Below are 21,858 nucleotides of genomic sequence, written 5' to 3' on the forward strand. Positions count from 1 at the left end.
ATTAAATCCTACTGGTCTAGGGTACTTAAAGAGCTCGAGAAGGCACTTGATCCAAAGCGGATGTATTCTGAAAAGTATGGGGCCCCTCTCTCAAATATATAGGTTCTGTAATGTCTGACTTGCTCCTACAAGGTTTTCCATAAGTTATGTAACACTGTATGCAAGGGTGTGCGCCATTTTGCCCATGTTTTCATGACTTTACCTCACTTCCCCATTCTCTCGCTTGTCTTTTCAACGTTTCTTTTTGTATAAATGGAGGCACCGGGCAGAAGGATTAAGCTGAACTAATTCATTGGTATCCTCTTGTATTTTTCTGTATTCATATGTGGAGAAATATTCATGATGTGCTGTACTAATTTTGAGCATTTGTTGCGTTATTTGTAAAATGGAAAAACTCTAATAAGGACGATTTTGAAAAAATCTTTCTATTTAGCGTTCCTCGAGACGGAAAGAGTCTTCAGGATCATCAAGTTCAGAGACTGATAGAGAACGAGGTGCAACTTTTAAACGTTCTAAGCTGGGCTCAACCTCTCAGGTAATTCCTAACCTTCCCTAAGCTGGCCTGACAGCTGATGCAGTCAACCATGAAGAGAGTGATTGACAGGAAGAGGTCAGTGACCTATGTAAAACGTTGAAGGGTCAGGCCAGATGTGTAGTAATTTTGTACATAAACAAAGGAATGGAGTTTATTTATCCCTGGGTTTGATTTAAAGTTTTGCCTCTTTTGGCTGAGGTTGATTCATTCAGGATGTCTACAGCCTTGTGTCCTCAGAAACATTGGCCTGATATTGAAACAGAGAAAATAGAAGCAGGAGGAGGCCATTTGGCCCTTCGAGCTGCTCTGCCATTCATTACGATCATGGCTGATCATCCAACTCACTTAACTATTCCCACATTCCCCCCATATTCTTTGATCCTCTTCACCGAAGTGCTATATTTTCTTGACAACATACAGGGCAGAATTCTCCGTTTCTGAGTCTAAATGTTGACTCAGGGGCAGGATTCGTGGACATCCACAACACCAAAATTGGCACTGCACCTGGACCAATTCACCGACCATTCATGGTCTAGCACTGGCGCCACATGGAACATGATCGATTCCAATAAGAAACGGTGCCAGATTCACCGTGTTTGGGATTGACATTCAGGAGGCTGACGAGCTGCAGCCCCATATACACACTTTACTCCCCAAACGCACCATTACAGCCAGCAAGATGGCAGCAAGGAGAGCGACGCTGAACTGGAGACCCTGCTAAACACCGTGGAGGAGGAGAGGACCAGCCAGCAGCAAAAATCTGCACAACCAGCTCAAAGTGGCCAGAGTGAGTATGCAGCACTGAGCTCCAAGCACCAACCCCTGTCCAAAACACCCGTATTCCCAGGACCCCTCCCCCCCACCCGGAGAGCTGCTTAACCCACACTCTGCACCACATGCTGGCACCCATACCGGCCATCATGGCTGGGTGCCCTAGCCACTGAAGCCACCAGCTACCCAAACCATGGGCTGCATGCGTCGGCCAGTCCAACACTGTGCGTTTTGTGTTTACGTTCCTCCCCCCCCCCCCCCCAGGAGAAGGCTGCTCATAATCCCTGTAAGAGGGAGAAGACCGGAGGGGGACCACCAGACCTGTGGCCTCTCACTGCAGCGGAACAGAGGACACTAGACGTGATCCCGGTGGGCTTGGAGAGAGGGCAGGTGTTGAGGCGGAGTTCATCATCGGGCGAGGACGTGATACCCCGCTGAGTTGCGGTTCTCCACGGCACATGTGGAGCCACCCCCATCACCACACCTTCCCCCACACCCCCTCTCCATCACTACCATCCACCCCTACCCCTCTCCATCACCACCACCCCCATGCCCATTCTCCACCACAAACCACCCCACCGGCTCGCAAAGCAATGATGCATCCTGACTTGTGCCTTGCAGGAACTCTTGGTGATGGCGTGGGCCTTTCTGGTGCCCTCCACCCCCGACCCCAACCAGAACAACAGTGGAGAGCATCCCGTGACACCCCAGAACTCCAGTCCGGGGAAAACACAGCCTTTCCATCACAGCTGTCTCCAACACCCTCCACCATCCCAGAGACACCAACCTTGGTTGGGCAGTTTAGTGAAGCGGCTTCTGGGACACTATCTGGTGCGCAGCACACAGCTGACCCGGTCCAGCAGGTGGAGGGAGGAACACCCGAGGTGGCGGACGGTCCGAAGGCAGGCCGAACCCCAGGAACTAGCTGCCATCTAGACGGGTCTCGGGCTTTTGGAACAAACGGTCCCATCAATTGCGGGGATGTAGTTGCAGAAGCAGGGACTGCATAAGTGGTTGTCGGCGAGCATTCAGCACCTGCAGGTGCAATTGGAGGAGCCCAACCGCATGCAGCAGCAGGAGGTAGTGCCGACCATATGTGCCATCCTGTCCAATACCACATGGGTGGCCTCCGCAGTGGAGGCCTTGGGGGCGCAGGTTTCAGCCATGGGTCAAGATGACCAAGGCCTGGAGCAATCTGTGCAGCATTGGCCGAGGCCCATGACAGGATTGGCCTGTCAAAGGCAGTCATGTACTAGAGCCACCTGGACATTGCAATGGTGCTGCAGAGCGTGGCCCAGTCACTGTGGGCTATGACTAAGAGTGTCAGCGGCATTGCCCGGGCGCTGGCCAACATGGCACAGACACAGAGCGAGATGGCCCAGTCCCAGAGGGAGATGGTGCAGCCATTGGCTGATGTGGTACAGACGCAGAAGATGGTGGCACAGTGACAGTGTGATATAGCATATTCCCAGAGGGAGGTGGTCTACTCCCTGTGCTGCGGGCATGGAGGCCCTAATTGAGACAACAGCAAACTTCAAAGGCAGCGCCAGGTGGCGGGGGAGCCTCAGGGGTTAGCTCCACTCACACCCCTTTTCCATGAAGTAGCCTAGAGGCCATCGAGCACACCAAGGGAGGAGGAGGTGCCGGGGCCTGTGCCGGTGACTCCTGGAGGAGAGATGCCGGAACACCGCAGTGCCTCAAACTGCCCCCTCCTGTCCCTGGTGCATCACATGGACAGCGAGCAGAACAGGGCAGCACCACGCCACCTGGGACACCGGGGTAGCAGCCTGGCCCATCCAAGCCCGGTCTTCCCAGAAGACTGCCACCAAAGGGAATCCAGGTCACAAGGCAGAAATCGCAGCAGGCCGCCTCGACTCCTGATGTACCGCCTGGAAATCATGATAGCACTTTGATTAGCACTGTTGCTTCGCAGCGCCAGGTTCCCAGGTTCGATTCCCGCTTAGGTCGCTGTCTGTGCGGGGTCTGCTTGTTCTGCGTGGGTTTCTTCGGGGTGCCTCCCACAATTCCCAAAAAACATTGGGCGGGATTCGCCAGTCGCCGACGCCGAAATCGCATTCGGCGATCAGCCAGAGAATACCCGTTTCTGACCAAATGGTGGGCGGCGCCGCTTTCCTGATGCTCCACCCCCTCCAAAGCGGGGTATCAACGGCCTCAAGACATTGCCTGAGGCCCACCCCTCCGATGCTCCACCCTCGATCGGCCGAGTTCCCGATGGCGTGACTCTCTCATGGTCTCACCCATCAGGAACTCGGCGTGGTGGCTATGGATTCAGTCAAGCGCCGCCACAGTCGGAGAAGGCCAATCCACGAGCGAGGGGGACTTTATCGAGGGCTGGGGGCACTGTCGGGGGATGCTCCCCAGCTCGCAAGGTGACCAAAGGGTGGCACTGCTTCGCAGGCCGACTGCGCGCGTGGCCAGCGCCATGTTGCACGGCTCAGCTGCTGCACGCCATTGCCATGCCCATACACGGCCAAGGACCGGGCAATTCTCCGGGCTGTATTGGCAGCTAGAGCCAGGTGCCATATGCTGCTCAGCTGCTATCCCCCAGCCGAACAGAGGATCGGTGGCCGTTATGCGCCAAATGTTCAGGCGTAAAACGCCACCGTTCCCACGGCAGCGTGAGGGCACCGCCTCACCAGCGCCGGCCCTAGGGTTGCTGGCGCCCCGGGCAAGCTGAGCTTCGGCGCCCTTGGGGGGGGGGGCGTGGCGGGGGGGGGGGGGGGGCGTGGCGGGGGGGGGGGGGGGGCGTGGCCGGGGGGGGGGGGGGGGGCGTGGCCGGGGGGGGGGGGGGGGGGGGGGGGGCGTGGCCGGGGGGGGGGCGTGGCCGGGGGGCGTGGCCGGCGGGGGGCCGGGGCCGAGAGGGGGGGGCGGGGCCGAGAGGGCCTCCGACCTTTTCCGCATTCTCAACGTCGAACCCGCTTTCAGTTGTCCAGGACTTGAAGCTCCGGAATGCTCTCCTCAAATCTCCTTTACGACACTCCGTTAGTCTACTTTTTTGATGAATGACCAAGATTCCTGTCACCTGATCCAACCGCGCCTCATGTGACTTGATGTCAAATTTTGTTTGATAACCATTCTGTGCAGCACCCTCGACTTTAAAGATACAGTGAAATGAAAGCGGTTGTTGACAACATCATGACTGTTGGTGACTTCCTGTCTATGACATAAAAACATCTGCCAGTTTACAATAATAACCCTTCACTTACTTTCCCATTTAGTAAAAATAGGAAAAGAAAAACCCTACGTCCAAAAATAGTATTTTCCCAGCACCGCGGCGGAGTCTGTTTATTTACTTTTGTTAATAAATCCACAGATGAAGAGCACTTATACAAACAAGTAATGGCTTACTTCTATCTTTATTCTCGCACACATGGCGGGGGGGGGGGGGGGGGGGGGTGGTGCGGGTGTGTGGGGAACTGGTGAGCGAATGTCTTCAGTAAATGTGGCAAGACTTTACATCAGGGCGTCAGACGTTTGTGTCTCGGGCTTCTGACGATATTGTTAAACCCATAAGCTTTGCCCAAGGCCTTAACGAACTACCACTGCTCAATGGGCACTCCACTGCTTCATAAAATGGCTGTATTCCAACACAGATCTTAAGGTCTCAGAACAGCAGCCACGCAGTGAGCTCTGTAGCATCTGCCCGCATCACATACTAAACAGGGGAGAGAAAAAATATTACAGTTTAAAATCTGTACCCGGTGGGGGAGCGGACCCGAGGGGGGGGCGGGGCGGGGGGGCGGACCCGAGGGGGGGCGGGGCGGGGTGGGGGGGCGGACCCGAGGGGGGGGCGGGGGGGCGGACCCGAGGGGGGGACGGGGGGGCGGACCCGAGGGGGGGGCGGGGCGGGCGGACCCGAGGGGGGGGCGGGGCGGGCGGACCCGAGGCGGGGGGGGGGGGAGCGGACCGAGCGGGCGAGCGGACCGAGGGGACGGACCGCGGGGAATGCGGCCACCGCGCATGCGCTGGTTGGCGCCGGCCCAACTGCGCATGCGCGGGACCCGAGTCTGGCGCCCCCGAGCACATGGCGCCCCGGGCAACAGCCCGAGTTGCCGGTGCCTTGAGCCGGCCCTGCGCCTCACATTCGGAGAATCCAGGCCATGCTGTTAGATGAATTCTGAATTCTCCCTCTGTGTATCCAAACAGGCACCGGAGTGTGGTGACCAGGGGATTGTCACAGTAACTTCATTGCAGTGTTACTCTGAGCCTACTTATGGTAATAATAAAGGTTATTATTATTATTACTTAGATGTAGCGTTAGGGCTTGTAATGCCAGAAAGATAGAAACCAGTTAGGTTTGCACAGGTAGCAAGATAGCAATAGGGGCTAGGGCACTAACCTGTTCAGTACGTTACAACCTGCCTCAGTGGCCTGTCAGAAGGTTGTGAGGGATGGGCTGGGCTGGCTGTAGTGGTGCGCTAGGGTGGGTGGAGGGTGCTGAGTAGAGGGTCTTGGGGGCTTGGGCCACGGGACCCCAGTACAGCCAGTGTATTGTGTACCACGCCCCATCCCCCCACACCCCCACATCTGCCGCCCCAGGGGTTCGGGACCATGTGAAGGAATGGCCAGCTCGCAGGCCGGAATCAACAAGGTGGACGGTGGAAATTGTTACTGTGGGCAGGAGTCAGACGTCGTCAGATGGTGCGAACCACCAGAGCTCATCGCAGAGCGGATCTGCACAATGTTGTGGCGGGCACGGCCGGCCACCATCATGTGGAATCATAGAATCTACAGCTCGCAGACAGGCCTTTGGCCCAAACTGGTGCATGCTAACCAAAAAGCCATCTAAGCTAACCCCATTTGCTTTCATTTGCAAATATCTCTCTAAAATAGAAATGTTTAGATCCTCCTCGGGCTATACTGAAGGGCAGCTCCAGAGCGGTCCAGGAGGCCAAGTTCTGTGAGATCCCGGACAGGTCCCCACTCGCCATCCAGAAGGACATCCTGGCATTAAAGTTCAGGGCGACCGTCACCTTGACGACCACCGGGAGCGGGTGTCTTCCCCCATTCCCCCGCGGTGCCAGGTGCACTTGATCTGGCAGATATGTCGCATTGTCCCCCTGCTCAGCCAGAGTGTTCGACGGCATGCCCGGTCCAACAGGTCTTCGAATGACTGGCGCTGCAGGTGCACACAAGGCCTCATTTAGTGCCTCCTTCCCACCTCCTTCTCATCCTGTTTGTCGGCTGGCTCACCATCCTCATCGGTTGCTTCCTGTTCCTCTTGGGCAGGCCCCACTGCTGCATGCTTTTCCCCCTCGAGCAGTGCATCCCCAGGGCTGAGGCAACTATTCATGGTTGAATTTCAATATACAAAGTCTGCAGCAGGTGAAAGGCAGACATAGAATCCTCGAATCCCTACTGTACAGAAGGAGGCCATTCGGCCCATCAAGTCTGTACCGACCATTTGAATGTGCGCTCTACACATGCCCTCTCTGCTCTTTCCCCCGAACCTCATTACCTAACCTGCACATCCCTGAACACTAAGGGCAATTTAGCATGGCCAATCCACCTTACCTGCACATCTATGAACTGTGGGAGGAAATGGGATCACCTGGAGGAAACCCACACAGACATGGGGAGAACTTACAAATTCCACACGGACAGTGACCCAAGGCTGCAATTGAACCCGGGTCCCTGGTGTTGTGAGGCAGCAGTGCTAACTACTATGCCATTGTGCATGGTGCGTACCCCCGTGTCCAACCAGGTCCAACGCGTTACATGGTGGCCCCGGTTTACAGTGCGGATCCTGCCCCCGCATATCCCCCAAACCTCCCCCCTCCTCCCCCATTTAGTATCCCAGGCCGTGTCGGTGCACAGCACTGTGGGAACCTCTGGCCCTGGCACCCGTCCGCGCTGCCAGGGATACTGTTGGCTGGTGCTACCTTTGCCAATGGTACGCTCCGTCCAATGCCCACCTGTAGCGGCAACTGAGGCCATTGCCCTTGGATGGGTCGCATGATGCCACGCTGGCGGGTGGTGGCCGCCTTGGGGGGGAGGGGGGTGTTGGGTGGTATGGCGAAGGGTGGGGTATGGGCTGATGGCATGGTAGGCGGGAGTGGTGGGGTTGAGGATGGGGACTGGGGTGCAGGAGGTGGTGGTGTGGTGGTGGGAACCCATAGGGCCAGTGTCACTCTGCAGAACCACAGGCCTAGGTGGGTGATCAGTGGGGTGCACAGCAAGGTGGGTGCCTTGCAAGCCGCGACAATGGCTTTCCATGTCTGGACAATGTCCTGGTTCCATAGGGGTTCACCCCAGCACCAAGGCCCAACCCCATGTCACCCCCGTCACTCCTCCCATACGTCAGTCCTGCGATCCCAAGAAGCAATCTGGTAAACCTTCTTTGCATCCCCTCTACAGCAAGAACATCCTTCCTCAGATAAGGAGACCAAAACTGTACACAATATTCCAAGTGTGGCCTCAACAAGGCCCTCAAGACATCCCTGCTCCTGTACTAGAATCCTCTCACTATAAAGGCCAACATATAATTTGCCTCCTTTAAGTCCTGTTGCATCTCCAAGCTTACTTTCAGCGAGGGTGTGTGAGGACAACCAGGTTTTGTTGCATGTTCCCCTCTCCTAATGTATGAACATTCAGATAATAATCTGCCTTCCTGAGTTTGCTACCAGAATGAATAATGTCACATTTATCCAAATTATACTGCATCTGCCATTTATTTGCCCTCTCACTGAAGTCCAAATCACACTGAAGTATCTCTTCAACCTCCTCACAGCTTTCCATCAAACCCAGCTTTGTGTCATCTGCAATTTTGGAGTCTTAGTTCCCTCATCTAAATCATTAACATACATTGAGAATTGCTGGTGTCCCACCACAGGTTCCTGTGGTATCCCACGTGTCGATCTCTGCCATTTTGAAAAAGACCTGTTAATTCATACACTTTTTTTGCTGTCTGCCAAGCAGTTTTCTATCCAACTCAACACTCTACCCCAAATCCCATGCGCTTTAACTTTACACGATGATCTCTTGTGTGGGACTTTGTCAAAAGATTTCAGAAAGTCCAAATATACCACATCCACTGGTTCCCCTTCATCAACTCTATGAGTTACATCCTTGAAGAATTCCAGCAGATTTGTCAAGAATGATTTCCCTTTCATAAATTCATGCTGATTCTGTCCAAAATTGCCAAGTCCAAGTGCTCTTCTATAAAATCTTTGATCATGGATTCTAGAATTTTCTCCACTACCGATGTCAGGCTGACTAGTCTATAATTCCTTGTTTTCCCTCTACTTCCTTTTTTAAATAGTGGGGTTACATTACCTACCCTCCAATCTGTAGGAACTGTTCCAGAGTCTGTAGAATCTTGGAAGATGAACATCAATGCATCCACTATTTCTCGAGCCACCTCCTTCACTACTCTGGGATGTAGAATATCAGGCCCTGTGGATTTATCGGCCTTCAATACCATCAATTTCCACAATATCATTTTTCTACTAATACTGAACTCCTTCAGTTCCTCCCTCTCACTAAACCCTAAACGGAATGCTCCGCCTCACTGCGCCACATTTCTGCCTCCCCCACCGGCTGGATTCTCTGTTACGCCGGCCGGTCAGTGGGGTTTCCCATTGTGGGGCTGTCGCACGCCGTCAGGAAACTCCCGGGCTGCCGGCAAAACGGAGCATCCTGCCAGCAAAGAATCCCGACCCTGTGTTTGCCCAATAGCTCTGGTACACTATTTGTGTCCTTTATGTAGACAGAACCAAAGTATGTATTAGTTGGTCAACCATTTATTTGTTCCTCGTTATAAATTCCCTTGTTTCTGACTGTGAGGGACCTACATTTGTCTTCACCAATCTTTTTATTTTCACATGCCTATCGAAACTTTTACAATCAGTTTTTATATTCCTCAAAAGCTTACTCTCGTACCATATTTTTCCCTTATGAATCAATCCCTTTGTCCTGCTTTGCTGAATTCTAAACTGCTCCTGATCCTCTGGTTTGTTATTTGTATGCTTCTTAGAATCATAGAATCACTGCAGTGCAGAAGGAGGCCATTCATCCCATTGAGTCTGCACCGATCCCCTGAAAGAGTACCCTACCTAGGCGCATGCCCCCACCTTACCCCCGTGACCAAGTCATCCCACCTAATCTTTTTGGACACAAAGAGGAAATTTAACATGACCAAACCACCTAACCTGCACGTCTTTGGACTGTGGGAGGAAACCAGAGCACACAGACACCGAGAGAATGTACAAACTCCACACAGACAAGATTAGAATTGAACCAGGGTTCCTAGCGCTTGAGGCAGCAGTGCTCGACATTGTACCACTGTGCTGCCCTTGGATCAAACAGCTTCCTTGGATCTAATGCCATCTCTAATTTCACTTGTAAGCCATGGTTTGGCTGCCTTTCCCGTTCTACTTTTGCACCGGTGTTAATCAATTGTTGCAGTTCACATTATCAACAATAATTAAAGACAGTAATCAGAAAGTTTTGCTCTTCCAGCAGCCTGTCTAACAAAACTTGACATAGTCACTCCCAGAATCCTATCTAACAGCCAATGTCCCAGACCCCTCCAGCACCTTCCCTGTCCCACTGCAGCACAAATCCACCAGAGGTGGTGACATAATGGTGCACAGTCGGGAGTGACTGGCCCCAGCAGGACTCAGCATCACCTCCAGATTCCAGTAAGCCTCTTGGCATCAGGTCAATCATATGAACAGAAACCTCCTGCTGATCATAACTTACCATCTTTCACCAACTTCTGAATGACCTGTCATTGTTGATTGTCATTTGGCAATCGTGATCCTGCAATTACTGATAAGGCTGGAGGTGATACTGATCGTAACTATTGGGTGGGTTTTTCTGTGCCCCCCCCCCGGAAGCGGAATTCCCTGTTCCCGCAGTCGGCCAATGGGGTTCCCTATTGTGGCCACCCCACACTGTCGGAAATCTGCAGACGTGGGGATGTTGCCAGTGGAATGGAGAATCCCGCCATCAGAGAATTCCACTGTTAATCTTTTATTTAACATTATGTCAACTACACAATAGTAGACACAACACTCTACATAGGACGATTTATCCCCATGCTCTGTTAACATATGATTTAACGTCACCAATCATTTATACCATGTTGTTACATATTCAACGTTAACCCTTTATACCAGAAATTCCGAATCCTCCATGTTGATCAGCACTTGGGGGAGGTACTGAGGGTAGCACAGACACAGGGCAACAATGTTTATCAAGAGTCCTTGGTCACACCACAATTGACTAAGCTGGCTGATTTTGATGGATATCATTGCCAGACGAGAGAATCTAAGCCGTTTCCGTTGCCTTTTCACTGCATTTCTATCTGAGAATCCCCAGCACTGACATCCCAAGTATTACCAGAGACCAAAAACCTATCTCCGCCAGACATATAAAAAGAGGTGCTACTAAAGCAGATCAGATTGTGGGAATTCTGTGGTGAGTAACTCACATTCGGACTGTCCAAAGCCTGCCCAACATCTACAAGGTAAATGTTGGGACTGTGATTAAATACTCTCCACTCACCTTAAGTTGGACAGCTCCAACAACGCCGATCGCCAACAGGAACAAAACAGCCCACTTGTTTGGAAGCCATTACAAACAATTTCACCATTAGATATTGGGGCAGATGGTAGAATTGTGTTCCATCTGCAAGATGCACTTGAGCAACTTGCGAACACTCCTTCAACAATAGCTTCTGAACCACAACACATAGATACATATATACATCGAAGATAGGAGCAGGAGGAGGCCTTTTGGCCCTTCGGGTGCCATTTATCATGATCATGGCTGATCATCCAACTCAATAGCCTAATCCTGCTTTCTCCCCATAGCCTTTGATCCCATTCGCCCCAAGTGCTATATCCAGCTGCCTCTTGAATATATTCAATGTTTTTGCGTCAACTACTTCCTGTGGTAATGAATTCCACAGGCTCACCACTCTTTGGGTGAAGAAATGTCTCCTCATCTCTGTCCAAAATGGTTTACCCTGAATCCACAGACTGTGACCCCTGGTTCTGGACCCACCCACCATCGGGGACATCTTTCCTGCATCTACCCTGTCTAATCCTGTTAGAATTTTATAAATCTCTACGAGATTCCCCCCTCATTCTTCTGAACCACAGCAAAAACAATCTCAACCCAGTCAATCTCTCCTCATATGACAGTCCCACCATCCCTGGAATCAGTCTGGTAAACCTTTGCTGCACTCCCTTGAGAGCAAGAACATAGTTCCTCAGAAAAGAAGACCAAAACTGCACACAATATTCAAGGTGTGGCCTCACCAAGGCCCTGTATAATTGCCATGATGTGGAGATGCCGGCATTGGACTGGAGTGAGCACAGTACGATGTCTTACAACACCAGGTTAAAGTCCAACAGGTTTGTTTCAAACACTAGCTTTCAGAGCGCAGCTCCTTCCTCAGGTGAATGGAGAGGTATGTTGTACGCAAAACATCTCGCAATGAAGGCCAATATACCATTAACCTTATTTGCCGCCTGCTGCACCTGCATGCTTACCTTCAGCAACTGTTGCATAAGGACACCCAGGACCCGCTGCACACTCCCCTCTCCCAATTTACAACCGATCAGGTTGTAATCTGCCTTCCTATTTTTGCACACCTACTACCAAGAAGGATAGAGATACAGATGAATGGGAACATCACCATCTCAAATTCTCTGTTCAACCTACTCACCAACTATAACCCTGTTCCTTTACTATCGCTCAGTCAAAATCCTGGAATTCCCTTCCTAATACCTCTGAAGGTGTCCCTACAACACACCAACAAGAAAGCAGCTGACCACTAACTTCCAAAAGGTAATCGTGGATAGATAATAAATGCTAATTATAGCAACAGCACTCAGATCCATTCAACAAAATTATGAAATAATCATATCTTTCTATTTACCAATGCAGAAATATTCAGCAAGGCAACCAATTGTGGATTTGTCAAAATATGGCCCAAAATTGAGAGCATTCGTGAGACCCGGAACTGACAGAGAGCAAGATGAAACTACAGAAATCCCCACAGAATCCACAGATCTTCAGGTAATTATCAATGATCCTCAATCACAATCTGACTTTAATAAACCAATGGGGCCGTAGTGAACAAGCAGGGAGGGGTCAGTGACGGCTGTTCAAACCTGGAGGATTGGGAGAGGTGTGCAGTGATTTTCTGTTGTCTGAATTGAATTTGGTGTGTCTGTGCCAGAAAATCACCTGAATACAGATTGGGTTGCTTAGTGACCATCTTACATTGATGACCAGTATTTCAGGTCATCTCCACAAGAGGATATATAATTTCTGCCTAAGTGACTTCATAATTGTAAACATTGTTCCAGTCAGTGCTATCTGCACTTTTGACGAATTCAAGTTTTCCACAAGCTTCCACACCCAGTAACGATTCACGATCTGTGGCTACAATTGAAACTTGCACTTTATGGATTCTATCTTTGACTTGAACTTCAAGCTCTCACATGCCTGGAGTATTAATTTGTTGTCGATTGTAATCTTTTAAAAACAACGGTCTGTTCAAAATCTTGAGTTTAATTCTCATTGCTTCAATGTCTGAGATTCTGAAATAATTAGCTCTCACTCCTGTGTTAAGTTTGACATTTATCAACATTTGATTGATTTGTAAAGAAACTGTCCAGTTATCATCATTTATAATCAGAACTTCATTATCATCACTTCTAATTTTCATCAAAGACATTTTATTTTGCTTGGCCACATTAGGGCCAACGTCTATGAAGAATGCATCTTCTAAATTAATTTGTCAACGGCATTTGTAGATTTTTGCACTTTGATTTTCTTGCCAGAGAAACATTGCTTTGCAAAGAAGTTTTTGCCTTTACACTTCGCACAAATTTTCACAATGTCGGGACATTTCCTTTCCAAATGCCTATTTCTACACCGCTTACACAAAGTGGTATCTGGCAATCGCTTAAAATGGCCGTCGCTGTTAAGACCACATTTTGTTTTTGGGTGCCCACAACATCTAAGGCGTCGGCTTCATTCTCGATTTTCGCCCTAAATTTCTTGGGCTGGATTCTCCAGTACTGTGGGAACATTGGCGTTTTATGCCAGGAAAATTGGTGCAAACTGGCCACCGATTCTGCGTTTTGCTGGGGAGGCAGCATAGAGCACACGGTTCTCGCTGCCGATATGGCTCGGAAAATTGCCGGGTCCGTGGCTGCGCATGCGCACAACAGAGGTCTGCAGCGGCCGTGCCATCCTTCATGGCAGAGACTGCTCATGAATCTGGCCTGGAAATAGTCCCCCACTTCGGCCAGCTCGTGCGCACCAGACCGTCCCACCACAGTGCCACCAGTGCTGAATATGTATCCCCCCCCCCAACACCTGCGGATTGGCTCTCCCCTGACTGTGGTGGCGAAGCCGCCACACCGAGTTCTCGACGGATGAGACCATGCCTGTCCCATGCCATCGGGAACTCAGCTGGTCAGGGACAGAGCATCGGGGGCGGGCCTCAGGCAATGGCCTGAGGCCGTCAATACGTGTGATGCACGATCAATTGCACAAAGACGAGAGTTGGATACAACTGAGGCTTTATTGCTCTAAGATGTGTGGCCTCCCAGAGCAGCTACCGAAATGGCTGCAGCATGGAGGATGCACACATTTATATTCCGCCTACTGGGCGGAGCCAGCAGGCAGGGACTACCGATGTATCTGTAGTACAGGTCCTACCTTACATCACCTAATATAGGTGCAACAGTGGTTTACCACATTCACCCCCTGTTAAAATTGAGTCCGGCGGGGGTGGTGCAGAACTATATACAACAAATGAGTTATACACTTACAATATTGGAGAGAAAGAAAATGTCTTTTGAAGTCCAGTGGACCAGTTAGTGGTGACGGCGATGCCGATGCTGGTCTGATGTTCGGTGACTCCAGTAGCATGCCAGAATCTTCTTCATCCTCGGGCGTGGGCAGGGGGAGGGTGGATGGTCCTGGGGGGGTTGCTGCTGGGAGCGCCGGGGAGGGGAGGGTGGCGCCGGGCCGGAGGGGTGTGTGTGTGTGTGTGTGTGTGTGTGTGTGTGGAACCTGTTGGTGTCAGGTTCCTGAGGGAGACAGTATCCTGGCGGCCGTCGGGTACGCCACGTAGGCATACCCGGGGATTGCATGGAGCAATTGCACCCTTTCCACCAATGGATCTGTCTTGTGGAGTCGGACGTGCCTACAGAGCAGGACGTGTCCTGGAGCTGCGAGCGAAGTCGGGAGCGACACTCCAGATGTGGACTTCCTGGGGAAGGCAAAAAGATGTTCATGGGGTGTGTTATTAGTGGCGGTGCACAGTAGTGACTGAATGGAGTGTAGTGCATCAGGCAGGACCTCCTGCCAGCGAGAGGCTGGGAGGTTCCTGGACCATAGGGCCAGCTGGACGGCCCTCCAAACCGTCCCGTTCTCCCTCTCTACCTGCCCGTTTCCTCGGGGGTTGTAGCTGGTCGTCCTGCTGGAGGCGATACCCCTGCTGAGCAGGAACTGACGCAGCTCATCACTCATGAATGAGGATCCCCTGTCACTGTGGATGTAGGCGGGGAAGGCGAACAGAGTGAAGATTGTGTTGAGGGCTTTGATGACGGTGGCAGATGTCATGTCGGGGCATGGGATGGCGAAGGGGAATCTGAAGTACTCATCGACCACACTGAGGATATATGTGTTGCGGTTGGTGGAGGGGAGGGGACCTATAAAATCCACGCTGAGGCGTTCAAAGGAGTGGGAGGCTTCACCAGGCGCGCACGGTCTGGCCAGTAGAAGTGCGGCTTACACTCCGCACAGATCTGGCAGTCCCTGGTGATTGTCCGTACATCCTCGACGGAGTACGGCAGATTGCGGGCCTTTATAAAGTGGTACAACCGTGTGACTCCCGGGTGACAAAGACTGTCGTGTAGGGCCCGGAGTTGGTGCACTTGTGTGCTGGCACATGTACCTCGGGCATCGGGGGCTCGTTGAGCTTGCCGTGGGCAATACAAAATCTCGTAATTGTAGGTGGAGAGCTCGATCCTCCACCTCAAGATCTTATCATTCTTGATCTTGCCCCGCTGTGTGTTATTGAACATGAAGGCTACCGACCATTGGTCAGTGAGGAGAGTGAATCTCCTGCCGGCCAGGTAATGCCTCCAATGCCGCACAGCTTCAACGATTGCTTGGGCCTCTTTTTCGATGGATGAGTGCCGGATTTCTCAGGCATGAAGGGTGTGGGAAAAGAATGCCAAGGGTCTGCCTGCTTGATTGAGGGTGGCGGCTAGGGCGACATCTGATGTGTTGCTCTCTACTTGAAAGGGCAGTGACTCGTTTACTGGGTGAATCCCGGCCTTGGCGATATCGGCTCTGATACGGGCGAAGGCCTGTTGTGCCTCGGCTATCAGGGGAAAATGGGTGGACTGTAGGAGTGGACGGGCCCTGTCTGCATAGTTGGGGACCCACTGGGCGTAGTATGAAAAGAACCCCAGGCAGCGTTTGAGGGCCTTGGGACAGTGGGGAGGGGGAGTTCCATGAAGGGGCGCATGCGGTCGGGATCAGGCCCCAGAACTCCATTCTGAACCACATTGCCGAGGATGGCTCAGCGGGTCGTGCTACACACGCACTTCTCCTTGTTGTAGGTGAGGTTTAGGAGAATGGCGGTGTGGAGAAATTTGGCAATGTTGGCATCGTGGTCCTGCTGATCATGGCCGCAGATGGTGACGTTGTTCGTACCGGTCGACCATTCGGTCCATCTCCCTTTGGAAGACCGAGACCCCGTTGGTGACGCCGAAAGGAACCCTGAGGAAGTGATAGAGGCGACCGTCTGCCTCGAAAGCAGTGTATGGACGGTCTGATTTACGAATGGGGAGCTGGTGGTAGGTGGATTTGCGGTCTACCGTTGAGAAGACCTGGTATTAGAACATAGAACAGTACAGCACAGAACAGGCCCTTCGGCCCTCGATGTTGTGCCAAGCAATGATCACCCTACCTAAACCCACGTAACCCGTATACCCGTAACCCAACAATCCCCCCATTAATCTTACACTACGGGCAATTTAGCATGGCCAATCCACCTAACCCGCACATCTTTGGACTGTGGGAGGAAACCGGAGCACCCGGAGGAAACCCACGCACACACGGGGAGGACGTGCAGACTCCGCACAGACAGTGACCCAGCCGGGAATCGAACCTGGGACCCTGGAGCTGTGAAGCATTGATGCTAACCACCATGCTACCGTGAGGCCCCAATATTGTGCAATCTGATTTACCATATCAGATATGCTTGGGAGGGGGTATGTGCCGAGCTGCTTGTACCGATTGATGGTCTGGCTGTAGTCCACGGCCATTCTGTGTTTCGCCCCAGTTTTAACTACTACCACTTGGGCTCTCCAGGGGCTGTTACTGGCCCCGAAGCAGCCGCTGGACCTCGGACCTGATGAAGGTCTTGTCCTGGGTGCTGTACCGTCTGCTCCTGGTGGCGCCGGGTGTGCAATCCGGGGTTAGATTTGTGAAGAGGTAAGGCGGATTGACCTTTAGGGTCGTGAGGCTTCACACAGTAAGGGGTGGTAGGGGCCCGCTGAATTTCAGGGTTAGGCTCTGGAGGTTGCACTGGAAGTCCAGGCCGAGTAGTAGGGCAGTGCAGAGGTTAAGGAGGACGTAGAGGCGGAAGCCGCTGAATTCTATGCCCTGGACCGTGAGTGTGACCATACAGTACCCCCGATCGCCACAGAATGGGATCCAGAGGCCAGGGAGATGTACCGCGAGGGAGCAGCGCCTTACTGTATGCAGGTGGATGAAGCTTTCGGTGCTCCTGGAGTCCAGCAAGCAAGAGGTCACGTGTCCGTTGATTTTCACGATGGTCGATGCGGTGGCCAGGTTGTGCGGATGAGACGGGTTGATGGTCACTGAGGCGAGTCGTGGTCGGTCGTCGCTGGTGTCGGATGATGGGGAGCCCGGGGGGCACAGGTCCTGGAACGCTGGCGGTGCCCATGTGCCGTGGGGGAGACAAGATGGCGGCGCCTGAAGATCTTGAGGAGCACAAAATGGCGGCACCGATCGGCCGCACGTGGCTGTGGTTAAACAAGATGGTGGCACCCATGGACCGCACGTGTTGCGCGGAGGGGAAGATGGCGGCGCCCACTGGCCGCTCTTGGTCTGAGGGGGAGAAGATGGCGGCGCCCACTGGCCGCGCGTGGTCTGAAGGGGAGAAGATGGCATCCGCCCACTCGCTGCGCATGGTCCGGGGAACTAAAAATGGCGGCGCCCATTGTCCGTAAATGAGGGGGGTGGGGGCGATAGCGGTGACTGCACGGGCGTGGCACACCGCGGCGAAGTGCCCCTTACTGCAAGCCTTACAAAGGGCAGCGTTGGCGGGGGTGTTTCTGCTGGCCGCAAAAGTAACATTGGGGACTCCCGGGGTTCGCTGGCTGGCGTGTGGCGCAGGCGTATTGGCTGGGTAAGGCCCCCGCTGGGGCTGCCGTCTGTGGGGTCCACAATGTGTAGGAGGGGTGGGCCACGCGGCTGGGGGTGTAGGCCTGAATGTTGCACGAGGTGACCATCATAGAGAGCGCTAGCTTCTTTGTCTCTGCGAGATCGAGCGTGGCCCCTTCTAACAGTCGCTGGTGTATAAGGTCCGACCCAATCCCCGTAACAAAAGCGTCCCGCATAAGGTGGTTTGAATGTTCCATGGCCGTAATGGCCTGATAGTCACAGTCCCGGACGAGTGGGATTAGGGCCCGCCAAAAGTCTTCTATGGACTCACCAAGGAGTTGAGAGCGAGTGGCGAGTACGTGCCTGGCGAAGACCGTGTTCATCTTCTGAGCATAATTTTCTTTGAGAAGCATCACGGCTTCGTAGTTTGGCATGTCCTGGATCACCGGAAAGATGTTGGAGCTCAACCTTGAGTACAGTATATGTATTTTCTGAGCCTCCGATACAGGGCTTGGCGCTGAGTTGATGTACGCCTCGAAACAAGCTTGGCAGTGCTGAAAGTCCCTTTTGGCGTTGCTTGATTGCGGATTCAGCTGCAGGCGATCCGGCTTGGTACGGAAGTCCATCTTTTGAAAATCTTAGAGCAATAAATTGATGCATGATCAATTGCACAAAGACGAGAGTTGGATACAACTGAGGCTTTATTGCTCTAAGATGTGTGGCCTCCCACAGCAGCTGGCAAAATGGCTGCAGCATGGTGGACGCACACATTTATATTCCGCCTACTGGGCGGGGCCAGCAGGCAGGGATTACCGACGTACCTGTAGTACAGGTCCCACCATACATCACCTAATATAAGTGCAACAGTGGTTTACCAAAACGTGGCACGGTGTACTCCCAGAGTAAGCCACTTTGAAGCGGGAAGAGCATCGCAAAAGCAGAGCCAACCCCGATTACACCGGGAATTTGGCTTTGCAGTGATTGTGTCAGTGCACCAGAGAATGTCTCGTTCGTGACTAGTTGAAGATTTATTTATTTTCAATGACATGGGAAGAAAAATAATACTAATACTACTGAACTATAACTGTTAATAACCAGACTATGAGACCTAACACGAAACACGATGATCCATGATGTCTTCTAAACCCAGACTCCTCAGGCTGCAGTATAACGTGATAATCTCTACTGCCACCTGCTGGTTGGAGGTCTGGCATGTTAACATACAGAATTGCTCATGCACATAATTACATCCCTTTCCTTTAGAGTTTAACAAAGTTAATGTACATCATTTAAATAAATTATCATATAGATGATATGCAGAACATAACAATTCCAATTATTTACAATTTCAGTGTCCATTACATTACAGATTCAGTCTTTCCAGCTTCTTTTGTTGTCTGGTAGACCTTCTAAGCTGTTGTTGATTTGCTGAATCTGGTTGGTACCTGAGAGGTTCTGAAGATGTTTCTGGTGGAATTACCTTACTGTGTGCATCTTCAGATTGTTCACTTCTTGTTCAGGTTGCGTGGTTTGGATAGACAGAGCTGTCACTTACATCATCTGCTGGCAATGAAGTAACAGGTTGCTGAATCTTTAACAAAGCTCTCCTGTTCCTTCTGTGCACATGTCTTTGTTCTGTGATGACTTTGGACCTATCTTTTGCATTACTTTTACACATCTCGACCAGCCATCAGGATCTTCCACCCTGACTGTGTCATTTTGTTCCAAAGGTTGTAGATACCTGGTTGACCTGTCAAAGTATCTCTTCTGCTTTATTTTGAGACTTCAGTTGATTTGTTATTTTACAACTGGTTGGCTGATTTGAAAGATATGGCAACGTTGTTCTTGTCTTCCAATTCATCAATATTTGAGATGGTGCAGCCACCGCAGGTCGCTGCCATGCGCATGTGCGGCCACTGTGCGGGGTGACACCGACTTTCTGGTCATAAGACCAGATGAATCCTGTGGACATAGCTGCAGAAGTGGAGAATCCAGCCCGCTGACTTTGCTGGGAGATTTGGTGTGAACTTTCCAATAAAGTTGTTCATGCCCAGTACTCTTAGTACCATCTTTTTAGCTGTAGGTCGAGCTATATTTATGATGGCTTGCGTCTTCATATCAAACTCTATTCCTTGAGCAGATAATCTGTCTCCTAGGAACGCTATTTCCTTTGCACCAAAATGACATTTGCCCTTATTGAGTCGTAGCCCATTTCCTTTGATATTTTGTAATACCATAATTAGTCTGTCATTGTGTTCCTCTTGTGTGGAACCCCAAATGATGATGTCATCAACGTATACTCAAACACCTTGAATGCCTTCAACAATATTTCGCTCTGTGGAATATTTCTGACGCTGATATTCTGCCAAAGGGCATATGAAGAAAAGCAATATCTGCCAAACAGAGTATTGAACATTCAGAACAAAGACCAATACAGCTCAGGAACAGGCCGTTCCGCCCTCCAAGCCCATATGGTCATCATACCAAACTGTGCCAAAATCCTCAGCCCTTCCTTGTGCCGTATCCCTCTATGCCCATCTATCCATGTGTTTGTCAAGATGCCTTTGAATGCCGTTAATGTGTCTGCTTCCCCAACCTCCCCTGGCAACGCATTCCAGGCACTCACCACCCTCTGCGTAAAAATCCTGCCCTCCTCTGCACCCTCTCCAAAGTCTCCACATAATTCTGGTAGTGTTGCAAACAGAAGTGTGCACAGTATTCCAAGTGCAGCCTGACGAAGGTTCCATACAACTGTAGCATGACTTGCCAGTTTTTATACTCGATGCCCCATCCAATAAATGCCTTCTTGACTCCATTGTCCACTTGTGTTGCCACCTTCAAAGATCTGTGGATCAGCACGCCCAGATCTCTCTGACTTTGTATATTCCTAAGAGTTTTACCATTTACTGTATATTTTTCCTCGATGTTAGACCGAGCAAAATGCATTAACTCACATTTGACTGGTTAATTTTAAAGGAGTTTCAAAATTAAATTCCTGATGTAGCGAGAACTCATGTGGAAGAGCAGAGGGTTAAAACTGAGAGCAGCAGAAATGGCAGATGATTATGAATTAGTTGATAGATCAAAGTTTGTTTATCAACATCAGTTCAGTCTGTGAGGGACAGAAACTGGGGAAAGGAGAAATACTCAAGTGGTCAAGGTAAAGGGGATCTGATGGGAGATAATAAGGAGACTGTACCTCAGATTAAGAAAAAAAATCCAGAAGCGTGAGTGGGGTTTGTTAAAGCGGTAAAGAAAAGCCCGATTGAAGCGAAGGAAGTTGAAAAGAATGTACAGCCTGATCAAGAGGTGATTGATAAGAAGATGCCTTTAAAGAATTTTCTTGTGTGGGTAATGTTTACTCATGTGTACCAGAAGGAGTAGGTAAAGAAGTCAAAATTTTAATAGATATGGGAACTAGTCAATCTTTGATGGTAAGAGATGAGGAGTATTGCCAGAAAGGTGGTAATACATGGAATTCAGCGTGAGAAGAGTAGTGTTCCATTATATAAAGTGAGATTGGAAAGTCCAGTGAAGAGTGGTGAAGTGATAGTAGGAGTAACAGAGAAACTATCTTGTCCAGGAATACAGTTTATTTTCGGTAATGATATAGCTGGATTGCAGGTGGGAGTGATGCCTACTGTGATTGATAAGCCAGCGGAAAATCAAACAACTGAAGTGTTGATGGACTAATATCCTGGGATTTTTCCGGATTGTGTCGTAACAAGGTCATAAAGTCACAGCTTAAGACAAGAGGAGACTTCAAAGAGTGACAATAAAGATGAAGTTCAATTATCAAAAACGATTTTTGATCAGATGGTTGGAAAAGAACAAGAGCAGATGGAGGCTGAGGTGGATATTTTTAGTTCGGGAAAATTGACGGAGTTATAACAGAAAGAGATAGAAATAAAACGGATGTATCAGAAAGCATATATGGAAGAGGAATCTGTGTGTATAACAAAATGTTATTACCTTAAAAATGATGTTATTACTTTAAAAATGAGGAAATGGAGACCGTTACATATGCAGGCGGATGGAAAGTGGGCAGAAGTTCATCAAGTGTTACTGCTGGTAGGGTATAGAAAGAATGTGTTGCGAATAGAACATGAGGTGCCAGTAGGAGGTCATTTGGGAGT

General features: G+C 50.8%; 1 protein-coding gene across 1 annotated transcript in view; it reads left to right on the forward strand.

Moving 5' to 3' along the window:
* The window catches only part of LOC119962278 (microtubule-associated protein futsch-like), a 433,376-nt gene that overhangs the window by 375,150 nt on the left and 36,368 nt on the right, over positions 1–21,858 (forward strand). Inside the window, exons 33-34 of the mRNA XM_038790266.1 lie at positions 434–535; positions 12,227–12,358. Coding sequence (XP_038646194.1) covers positions 434–535; positions 12,227–12,358 — 234 coding nt within the window. The remainder of the gene's footprint in view (positions 1–433; positions 536–12,226; positions 12,359–21,858) is intronic.

Source organism: Scyliorhinus canicula, chromosome 2 (genome assembly GCF_902713615.1).
Source record: "Scyliorhinus canicula chromosome 2, sScyCan1.1, whole genome shotgun sequence".
NCBI classification, from domain to species: Eukaryota; Metazoa; Chordata; class Chondrichthyes; order Carcharhiniformes; family Scyliorhinidae; genus Scyliorhinus; species Scyliorhinus canicula.